The 11,816-nt window shown below is 45.6% G+C and overlaps 2 protein-coding genes across 2 annotated transcripts; one reads left to right on the top strand and one right to left on the bottom strand.

Moving 5' to 3' along the window:
- Positions 1-2,531: 2,531 nt before the first annotated feature.
- Positions 2,532-5,710, top strand: LOC102712299. Its single transcript, XM_006643758.3, has 5 exons — positions 2,532-2,730; positions 2,810-3,044; positions 3,147-3,530; positions 3,670-4,042; positions 4,146-5,710. Exons 1-5 carry the CDS (start codon positions 2,572-2,574, stop codon positions 5,461-5,463), a joined length of 2,469 nt encoding a protein of 822 aa, XP_006643821.1. The 5' UTR covers positions 2,532-2,571; the 3' UTR covers positions 5,464-5,710.
- Positions 5,711-5,767: 57 nt separating this feature from the next.
- LOC102710746 (coleoptile phototropism protein 1-like) lies at positions 5,768-9,674 on the bottom strand. The gene is made up of 3 exons (XM_040520004.1): positions 8,799-9,674; positions 6,253-6,561; positions 5,768-6,152 (listed from the first exon to the last, which is right to left on the bottom strand). Exons 1-3 carry the CDS (start codon positions 9,672-9,674, stop codon positions 5,913-5,915), a joined length of 1,425 nt encoding a protein of 474 aa, XP_040375938.1. The 3' UTR covers positions 5,768-5,912.
- Positions 9,675-11,816: the final 2,142 nt, after the last annotated feature.

The following is an 11,816-nucleotide window of genomic DNA, read 5'->3' as shown; positions in this document are numbered from 1 at the left end:
AGTCAAGTAAAGTAGCTGCATTGCAAAAGGCTTTTCTCGGGGCTAGTAGAACGGGAGTGAGGACACAGGCAGGAAGAAGCTCATGGTGACCCAAATCTTGGAAGGGGATTCTATACGTGGAAATGGATTTTAAACTCTCGTACATCCTTTTGTCGTTTGCATATTATTTAAATGTTTTTTTTCAAAAAACTAACAAGATTGATTGATATGTGATATATATCACTGTACAAATATGAATTTTAAATTTGACATCTGCGAGTTCTAACAAAAACGACAAATTATATTCCAAATACATAGATATACATACATGCGCATGTTTGTGATATATATATATATATATATATATATATATGTGCAACCTATAGATGTCAAATATGAATTAGCATGTTTGTGAAATTATACATCACGCATCAATCTGCTTTATCATTTTTTTCTAAAAGAAAATCGGAACTATCTAAAATGACATGTAAAAAGCGAGAGAACGTCCTGAGTTTAAAATGATTTCCCTTACCGCATGCCATGCTGTTGTCTAGCTGGGAGCAGCCGATACCTACTGACTGCTAATCACTGATCAGTGTCTGGCTACATGCAATGTGGCACAGCTGCTAGCAGATATTGATCGGCGTCGATCTATGAAAATCAGAGAGCTTGTCACTTGCAAGTAAAAACTGCCAGAGGTTTTCTACACTCTCTGCGTTAAAATCCCTCGTAGTAATTTTGACATTTTTTTTTGTTGAGACTCATAGATTCATGAGCCTTTTGTTGCATTGCTTGATTGCATTTTAGCGATTGGTGATTTTTTTTTAAACAAAATCTTTTTGACGCAGCAATGATCCAAAGCGATTTCTCCTATACGCTAACGCTACACATGGGCCGTGGGTCAGAGGGGTAAATTCTGGCGAACCCACCACGTAGCTAGTCAGCTTTGGGCCGGCCCAGTTTCGTTAGATGTGGGCCGCTCCAAGCTGGCTAGAACAGCTTAGCTCAGCCCACCGTGCACCCAGCCCAGCTTCACTTCAACCGGCAACCGCAGCCCTCTTCGAAGCGAAAAGGCTAATACGCGTGCGGAGAACCGTATTTTTTTTTATTTTATATGTATAAAGTTTTTATATATAAATTTATATGTCTTAATTATATATATAATATTTTTACCTATGTAGATTTTTATATAAAAAGTTTATATTTATAAAGATATATATACACACACGTAAAGTTTGTACATCTAAAATTCATATGTATAAAGTGTATAAAGTTTATATTTATAAAATTTATATGTCTAAAATTTATGTGTATAAATTTTATATATCAAAATTTCGCATATATTTACATGTATGTGTATATGTATAGGTATAAGTTTATTTATGATATACTCGCTCCGTCCCACAGTTTTGCACGGTTTACATTCAACATTTGATTGTGTGTCTTATTTAAAAAATATGATCAATATTTTTATTGTTATTATATGATAAAACATAAATAATACTTTGTGTAATGATACTTCAAACATTGCATGCGGAAATATGCAGTTATATTGGAACGGGGATAATAGATTGAGGCCACGTTCGATATATGGGGTGGTAAGTTAACTTATTCGATGCGGAAAACGTAGTAATAGATTAGTATATGATTAATTAATTATTAATTATTAAAAAATAGAAAATAGATTAATATGAATTTTTAAAACAACTTTTCTATAGAAAATTTTTGCAAAAAATACACCGTTTAGCAGTTTGGGAAGCGTGCGCGCGGAAAACGAGGAAGACAAGTTAACTAACCAGCCCGGCGAATGCTTTCGACATGGACAGCCATTAAGAGGTTGTTTAGATAGGGCTAAACTTTTTAGCTCTATGTCATATCGGATGTTTGGATACTAATTTGAAGTATAAAACATAGACTAATAAAAAAACTAATTTCATAAATGAGTGGTAATTCGCGAGACGAAATTTTTAAACCTAATGTTTACTGTAGCATCACATAGGCTAGTCATGGATTAATTAGGCTCAATAGATTCGTCTCGCGAATTAGTTCAAGATTATGGATGAGTTTTTATTAATAATATATATTTACTATTTATAATAAGCGTTCGAACATTCGATAGGACAGAGATTAAAAATAAGTCACTTGTTTCAAACACCATATAGCCATGTTTGCCTAGGGCCCTTGGCTGGATCTAGCTGGGCCAACGTCCTAGGCACGGCGGCTCCACACCCGCCGGCCGCCGCGACCCCCGATCCAAACCGACAAGCCCATAATTAACTCCTCATTAATTAAATGATCTCTTTATTAATCACCTGTACACCGCTATCTATATCCAGCGTACTGCGCGCTCATCACTGGCCGTCCATTCCGAATCCAACGGCATCCCGTACCCCATCACGTGCCGCGTTTGAATTCCCCCACCTCCCAACGGCTCTCTCCTCCGCCGAGCCGACCGTTGCGGATACGCTCCCGAAAAAAAAGACGGAAGGAAAAAAAAAAACCAGCGGTTGGTTTTATTCTGCGCGCTCCTCGCAGCTCGCTCGCTCGCCACTGATCCCGAAACGTAGCGGCGGCGGCGGAGGCGGCGAGAAGATGGCGGCGACGGCGTTCACGGAGGAGGAGAAGGCGGTGGACGACGCTCTGGGCTACCCCAAGGCCTACGCGCGGCTCTGCCGCGGCGGCGGCGGGGGTTTCCCCTACGGGCATGGCCCGCCGCACGGGTTCCTCCCCTACGTCCTCCACCCGCACGAGGTATGGCGCGGCGCGCGGCGGCGGCGCAGGCGTTCTGCTGCTGGTTTTGGCTGATTGGGGTGTGGTGGTGGTGGTGCAGGCGATGCGGGCGAAGGATCTGAACGAGATGTTCCCGGTGAGGGACGCGGAGGCGGCGCCGACGGCGAACCCGCGTGGGTTCGCCAACCTGCTGTGGAAGCAGCTCGACCACCTCGGCAACGCCGGGTTCGACCCGGCGCTCTTCCGCGTCGACGCCTACGGCAACGTGCTCTACCTCCACGCCGACTCCGCCTCGCCCCTCGCCTGGGACATCGACCACTGGTTCCCCTGCGCCAGTAAGACGATCGATCTCGCCACCATGCTTCCCACCGCAAGATCTGCTTCGAGATCATCCGGTCTCTGATGGCGATTTCCATTTTTTTTGGGGGGATTTGCAGGAGGAGGGAGGACGGTGCCGAGCAACCTGCGGATCGTGCAGGCGCAGGTGTGCAGGAAGAAGCACAACAAGCTGGAGTTCCTCGTCCCGTGGTGGGATCTGCAGCTCGGCATCTCCGTCAACCACTTCCTCTCCATCTTCGCCTCCAAGAACGCCGACTTCAGGAACAGAGCATTCGCGTTCTTGTTCGTCGACGGGGCCAGCGAGGAGCTGAGCTCGATGCAGGCCGTGGAGGCGCACGCCTTCCCGCACCATTTCTCGGATTTGACGAAGAAAGTAGGGCTTGCACCTGCCGCCATCGTTTCCAACTCCAGGGGCTCTGACAACTCGGTGCTCAAATCTCTTGATGCAAACCGGCCACTCAGGCCTAATTACCCTCTGATTGGTACGCGCAGCTCACGAATTCAGAACTAGGTTTATTTTTCCAATCACTTCAAATGTTATCGTCTCCCATTTCAAATTTGTGTTTTTCCCTCAATACATGAACTTGTGCCAAATTAACGTGTTTTGCTTGTTTATTTTAGCTGCCAAGAAATTCACAAGCGAAAAAGATGAGAGTGTCAACCTGCCAGTCGGCCATGGGCCTAATTCGACCAAAGAGAACAATAATCCTGACGCTGATGGCTACATTAGCAATCCTTACTTGTCCATTGCTACGGCTAGGGACTCGCTGAGGCAAAGAGAGGAGGCCAAGAAGAAGCAGGCCGAGCTCACTGAGCTGGAGAACGAGGCCACCGAGCTGAAGCAGAAGAACGAAGAGGAGCGGGTGGCCATCCAGGACATGGAGGCCCTGCTTATCAAGAGGCGGCGGCGAGTCGAGAAGTGCCGCCGCTTGGCGGAAGCTCAGTCCAACTACAAGGCCGTGCTGGAGAAGATGATCAGAGACGCCATGCACCAGTAAGAGTGAATCTATGCAGCAGAAAGACAGCGATGTTACTACTGTTCGTTCCAATGCTGAGAGATTGTGCTAATTTGTTAATTGTGTTGCGAAATGTTGCAGGTCCGTGGTGTACAAGGAGCAGCTTCGGCTGAACCAAGCTGCAACAAGTACTCTCATGGCGAGATTGGAGGCCCAGAGAGCAATGTGTGACTCCTCCGAAACCGAGCTCCGGAGGAAGTACCAGCAGAAGGATGAACTGGAGAAGCAGATCAAGCCTTTCACCGATCAAGCAAGAAAGCGGTACCGGGTTGATGACGAGATGCTAGAGGAAAGGCAAACTGAAAGTGTGAAGTATTTTCCTGGAATAAGACTGAGGAGCAGAAGCCCTCTCAAGCAGGAGCTGAGGGTTTTCCTGGAGGAGGACCAGAGGGCTTCAGATGCATACATCTCCCTCGAGGAAGAGGAAATCAGAGATGGAACCTCAGCAATGGGCAATTTCAAGAACTCACCTTACAAGGTGATAAGCTTCCCAAGAAGGTCCATGGAGGACAACACGGTTGACACTGAAAGAGGGAGAGCGTCAGTGAGGGAGAAGCTAGAGCATTTGGCGATCAAAGAACGGCAGCGCGGCAGGAGAAGAGAGAGGACCATGGCATCAAGGGGATCAAGAGCAACCAGTACTCCTGTGAGGTCAAGAGATGATGGGAAGGGCAAGGCAGCCATGGTGCAATGTGAGTATGAAACTGAAAAGTCTCACACAATTTCAGTGCCAAGGACCTCCTCAGTTCCTCCGAGTCCTCCCTACAGAGTAACTGGCATGTATGGGACACCTAGATATCCTGCAGAGAGGCCGGTGCTACTGAAAAAGAATGAAGTGGGTCATTGCCGAGGATTCGGTAGATCCGAAGACGATGCGAACATGAGCCACATTGGCAAAGGCACTGTGGATAAGTGGCTTCACATGCTCATGGAGGAGGAGCAGCAGCAGCAAGAAGATCCTGCACCAACATACCATTCTTCTGAAGATCACAACGCCGTCGATGAAATCGCTTCAGATGAGCACCAAAGGCAAGGCCGAATCGACGACGACGGCGGCAGGAATGAGATCACGGAGTGCACCGATGAGATCGTCGAGGTCGGTGGCGAGAGTGCCGCCACCGAGCAGGCCAGGTGCAGGAACAGCTTTGAGATAAGGGAGAGGGGAGAGGAGAAGAAGATCTGGTTCCCAAGGTCTGACAGCTCCAGGGGTTTCAGGTCACTGCCTTCCTCGCCTTCCAAGATCCTTGGGGTGAGAAGAAGTGTGGAGTGCATGAGCAGGAAGCCGAAGGTGATCGGCGACGACGACGGCAGGTATGGCTATGAAGATTCAGTGTCCACAAGCAGCAGCAAGTTCCTCAGCAGGTGCAAGCAGGCAATCAAGAAAGCAGTGAACAAATAATTCCTTGCTGCACTGTTCAGTGAGCAAGTTGCAGGCTGTTTATTCTTTCAAATCTGTGTTTAAATTCGTGTCAAATTGCTATTGTTTATTTAGCTGAATAAGTTAGTACTACTGCTAGTGAGGCATATATAGCTTGCAGACTCCTGTCTGCAACCAGTGAAATATTTACTGTTCATGGTCACCATTATGTGATCATACTTGTGTGTGTACAACTATTTGTTCATTTACGAAGAGAAACTAAATTATTCTGTTCATCTTGCTGTTGATCAAAACATGATTTTTATCTGCTTCTTTTTCTCTTCAAAACATCACAGATTTATTTATGCACTCCAGTGAGCTGATCACAAGGGTTTCACTGTGAACAATAATTCAAACAGAGAGTAATTGACAGTAATTAAAGAAGGTAAAACAGATTAACATCCAAATTGGCTTCAGAATTTCAGATTTCCTCAAGACATCGACTTGCGCCACTTCGGCGTCGGCGTCGCGGTGGCGGCCCTGCCCTTCTTCCCGCTCACCGGCGTCCGCCGCTCCATGCCGCTCTCGGAGTCCTCCACCCTCGCGACGTCGGCGCTCATGCCGCCGAACCAGAACGTGCTCCACTTGAAGAACCCGCCGCCGCCTCCACCGCGCCGCCGCCTCTCCGTGCTCAGCCTGTCCACCTGAGCCTGCAGCGCGCCGCACTGCACCTGCACAAGGACGACGACCATCTCAGGCTCTGGAATACTGGAGACGACGACGATGGACGGCGACGAGCGGCGGCGGCGGAGATGGCCGTGGAACCGGGACCTGGAGGCGGGCGAAATCCTCGCGGAGGCGGCGGACCTCGTGGTGCTGGGCGAGCATCTCGCGCTTGGACGGGCAGCGGGCGCCGGGGAGGTCGAACGCCGGGCTGGGCGCGCCGAAGGAGGCGCCGCCGCCGCTCAGCTCGGCGAGGCGGTTGAGCTTGCCGTGCTCGGAGAAGAGCACCTGCAGCACGGTGCGCACCGGAAGGCGGTCGTTCTGGACGGCGTGCGCCGCCGCCTCCGCCGTCAGCTTGCGCGCGTCGATCAGCCGGCACAGCGACTTCCTCTCCTCTTTGCTCGTGCTCGGGTGTGCCTGGTCACCATGAACAGAAAATAAGCTCTTCTTTTGCCTTATTTTCACACTTGAAAAAACATTTTTTTCATGATTTACACATCATTTTTTTATCAGAATGCGATTTTTTATTCTATCAAAACAGAAAAAAAAAACACTATTGGCCATACAGCATAACAGAACTGAACAAAAGATGGCATCTTGATATTTGGCATAGTGCCATTGGCATGAACTTCCAATGTCTAACATATGATTGGTTTTGACATTCAGAATCTTTCATTCGCTGAGACAGCAGCAAATGCTGAGTTGCTGACATTTCTGATGAACAGGGAATCTGCAAAATGCAGAGAACAGCGGAAGCAGATTTCCACATGATTCTTGTTTGTTCGCATTTGGATCTGAGATTGAAAGATGAATCTCCTGGCTCTGTTATACAGTAATCTGGTAGTACCTCCGTTCTATAATAACCTTATTTTTCGTTTTTACGTTTCCAACGTTTGACCATTTATCTTATTTAAAAAATGCAAAAACCTAAAAAAATTAGTCACGTATAAAGTACTATTCATATTTTATCATCTAGTAATAATAAAAATATTAATTGCAAAAAAATTTCAAATAAAACGAATAGTTAAACGTTGGACGAGAAAAAACGAAAAATAAAGTTATTATAGTAGGGAGGAAGGTAGTACTACTACTATGGTTGATAAAGACTAATAATAAGTACCATCTGCATTCCAGTTCATGCCTGCAAGATCCCTGATAGCAGTTTCAGGTACAGTGTGTCTGCCAATTTCAATCATCGACGCATTTTTAGGATTCTTCTATCTGTTCTTTTCTGATTTTCTCCTCAATGACAATATGTCCACGAATCTTTAATGCATCATTTTTAGTACAAAGTGTGGCTTATTTGATTCCTGACAGATGCAGAGCTACAGTAAAACTGCAAGTTAGTCACTCACACCGAGACAAAGCACAAGAGTTGATTAGAACAGCAGGCAGAGCAAGCTAAGGGACAAGAAGGGTTTTCATATCCACAAAGCACCTATTCCCATGTGTAAATACAGGTAAACCTTTGTTCTTTAGTAGCAGTTTGGAGCTCACGTGATCTCTTCCCTTTAGTTTGTTCTTACTAGACAAACCCAAGTCACTATCTTTTTTCGTTAAGAAAAAAATATATTACAAGTGAACTGGATGAACAATCTTCAGAGATTAGTAACTTTGGAGTTTGGACACCACAGTAACACCAACAGAACAAACGCAGAGAAGGATCTTAATGGCCTAAATGAGCATTTTTTTTCAGTTTTATACTGTATATTAGTGAAGTATGAGAAGCAACTGATCAATCATTCAGTTCACAAGCTAACAAGACGAAACAAACCCAAGGGAGAAAATAACAAGTCTTTTTCAGTTGTCTTGGTTCACCCCTTACTGATAAAATACTACACAACTTTTGTTTCTTCCAGCTTATATCTAATTATTTTTTCCAGATGATAATGGCCTATATCCAATTGATTTATTTGATTGTGCACCCTACACTAAACTTTATATAATCATTGAAAAATCAAATGACTAGTACATGACACAAGATGCTCTTTGACAAAATAAAAGTGAGCAGCCGTACTACCAAACGGAGTATGTAGAATATGCTATGCCTGTTTACTGCATTGTCCGATGCAAAATCTAGTGGTCAAACACAAAAACAGATGCAGCACACTCCTCACAAGTTTTCAGGCTGTCTCGTGGCGATTGACCAGTGAACAAAACTACTACCCATTTGGTTCAGTACATTTATATTGAGCATGCATCCAACGTTGGCACATCGGCCAACACATTTGCAAGGGCGTTGCATACATATGTTATGCTTAGCTATGTGCAACCCAACACATCCACTAGCTACCCATCAGTTGGAAGTTCATTTCTTCATGAAAAGAAAACTAGAATTTCACCACACTAGTAAATTACATCAAAATTAACAATCTGTATTATTTGCATTTTAGATCTCTGATGACACATTTAACCAAGACTAAAGACTCGTGTATTTTACGAGTTCATGACCTAGATGAAGTCTCGTTCCTAAGTTAAGGAATAACCGTGTATTTTACTCTGTACTGCGAATACTGGTTATGAATATTTTGAACCAAAAGAATTTGCGAGTGATATGTGAGATGAATTTATTGGAATTTGATGATGATTGCAATTCATGAAGCTAGTAATGGTGGTGGTAAATGGAAACGGAAGGTGAGAGTATGTGTGGTGACCTTGAGGTAGGTGTCGACGGCGCGGTAGAGCGCGTCGTCGGCGGGGCGGGCGTGGGCGGGCACGGCGCGGGCGAGCTCCTCGAACTCGGCCGGCCGGAGCCCGGCCTCGAGCGCGGCCTCGGCGAGGTAGGCGTCGACCAGCCTCGCCACCCTCGCGGCGGCGGCGCCGCCACCGGCGGCCTTGGCGGTGGCGGCGGCGCCGCCGCCGTCCTTGAGGAAGCCGCGCACCAGGCGGAGCACGAGCGGCACGTCGAGCAGCGTCCCGCACGCGTACTCGTGGCCGAACGCCGGTATCATCACGGCGCCCAGCGTGGCCTGGTCCAGCCGCCGCGACGCCCGGGACTCCAGCTCCTGCAGCAGCGCCGCGTCGGCGCCCACCATGCTCCCGGCGCGGAGCAGCTTGAGCAGGAAGTCGCACGTGATGCCGTCGTCGGCGGCCACGCCGCCGCCGGGAGCGGGGTCGGGCGGGAGCGCGGCGACGAGGGACTCCAGCAGCAGCCGCTTCTTGAGCCACGTGGCGGTGGGGCTCTCCGGGGGAAGGAACCTCCCCGACGCCGACGACGCCGGGGACGACGACGACGCCGCCGCCACGTCGGGGAGCCACTTGGCCGCGTAGTGGGACAGCACGGACGCGAGCATGTCCGGCCGTGACGCCGCCCCCGCCCCCGCCGCAGACGACGACGACGAACCCATCCTACTCTTGGCAGCAGCGACCGTCCGCGCGAAGTTCTCGACGTCGTTGACGCACGAGTCGTCGCAGGTGCTCGCCGCCGCCGCCGCCACGAGCCATGGCTCCGAGGAGGACCGCGTGTGCTCACCGGCGGCGGCGCGCGGCGACGGCGTCCTCTGGCTCTGGCTCTGCGACGACGCCTTCATGGCCGCGCTGAGTTCGTTCATTCTTGGCGCTGGCAAAGCTACGCATATATCAGACCGCAATTGGTAACGTGCATGCGTACGTACAAATACGCAATGATAAACAAGAACAAGCGCTGGCTCGTGTACAGTGCTGCATGTTTTTTTTTTATGGGGAAAAGATAAAAGTTGTCTTTAATTGTACTTCGTGTACAAAAAGCTAGTATTACTACTGTTCATTGTTCTGTATGCGTATTACTCGTGTGTAACACATGTATATTGGCCTGCTGCAAAGCCAGCGAGGAGAGGAACTAGCAAATAAACCAGTTGGCAACGATATTATGGTGTTATGGGCACCATAATTTGGTATCATTTCTAGTGGATTCGGTTAAGAAAAGGATCCAAACAATATATGGAAAAACCGAATTTAAGAAGAAATCATGCATGCAGACTATGGCAAGACAGTTTTATCATTTTTAAAAATATGTATTTTAATTAGGCAAGATTAGTTATTTTTATTTTCTCGTTAGAAAAGTTTTACTTCGTGTCTGATATGGACTTATATCAAATTGAGGGTATAAATATATACACCCACAGGACCTTTGTAACCTACTTATACGGATCAAAATAATATTTCTGCGCATCGCCAACCTTAGTTGTAGTTTTTGATGGATCGAGCTCTTGGCTAAACTGCATCGTTTAGGTCCAAAATCTAGCATGTCACCCGACGAGTTCTTATTTTCAAGCGACTACATTGATTAGGTCTGACCTCCAGCGAGAAATTGAGTACCATCAACCCCTTTTGTATCAGCAGAATTAGAACTTTCTCGATTAAATCTGAATGTCCGATGTTCTAATTTCTCAATACGATCAGTTATTTGATATATCACCTTGGCTAAGGGTGCATCACTTCGACCTCTTGGTCCGATCACGTATATCCATCACTCACGTGCAGATCTATCGACTTAAATAGGCTTTTCTTATTATCTTCAATCTTATTGTCTCATTTAGGTTCAATCTTATTAGATTGTTACCGGTAAGTTTAGATTTACTAAGTTCATAGGTTTTATACAATATTTATTGGAGTTCTAGCTGATAAGTTATCTCTTGTTCATATGTTATTGACTCATTGATAAGTTTTGCTTAACATTCCTCCAAAATTTACCTGCACTGTGTTTGTGTCATCCCTTAGGAGCTTTATACGATTTTGGAAACTCCAACCCCTTGTTTCAAAAGGCTATATAGGAAAAAAACCTATAAGATTTGAATCCTGCACAAATTCTTTAATTCAAAGGGGTCCTTAAAATCCCTTTGGAATGCATTTTTTTACAGATTTGTCACATGTAATATTTCAATTCCTCTAATGTTTCCTAATCCGCCGAACCAAAGAGGTCACGAGGACTCCAATCTTTAGAATTTTAAAATCTTTAGAATTTTAAAAGTTTGATTTCAATTTTCTGCAAAACAATCGAGGAAATATTAGTTTTAATAAAGGACAGGTGATTTTGATCATTATTTTGTAAAGCAACTTAAGATTGAGCAGCTCCAAGTATAGAATGTTTACTTCCTCCTTTTATAAGGTGTATTATATTTCATGGGGATAAAACCTTAGTGGGCAAATACTCTATTAATATTTTATTTATATGTGATACAAATTATAACCAATAGAAAGTATTTTGCATAGACTAATTGTTAGCATAATATAATCAGTTTTATATCAACAAAACAATGAATTAATAGACTAGTAATTGTTAGTCAAACTCTTATTATAACGACACGAAATACACTATAAAAATAGAGGCAGTGCTTAGATCGCTCTCTATTACAAATCTAATAATATTGATACAATTTTTAGGGTGTGGTCGGCTCACTTCTTCCCAATTTATGCCCACTTATTTTTCACGCTCTTACCTAAACAGTTAAACGTTATTTTTTTTAAAAAAAAGTTAATCTTGCATATGCAACAACACATGCAAGCTGTTTTTTTTTTCCCGCTTTACTTGTGTTGCACCTAGGTATCCAGGTTAGTTTAGTTTGTAGCTCACGTGGAGGAGTTACAAAAACTGCTTTCATGTCATGCCCCCCAGCGAAGCCAGACTGCCCAAAGTAAAGCCCAAAGGCACCATTTGTCCTACCTAGCTTTGATCATTTCACTTTCCAACTCCA

This window comes from Oryza brachyantha, chromosome 1 (assembly GCF_000231095.2).
Source record: "Oryza brachyantha chromosome 1, ObraRS2, whole genome shotgun sequence".
Taxonomy (NCBI): Eukaryota; Viridiplantae; Streptophyta; class Magnoliopsida; order Poales; family Poaceae; genus Oryza; species Oryza brachyantha.
This window is presented reverse-complemented; position numbering and strand designations above follow the sequence as displayed.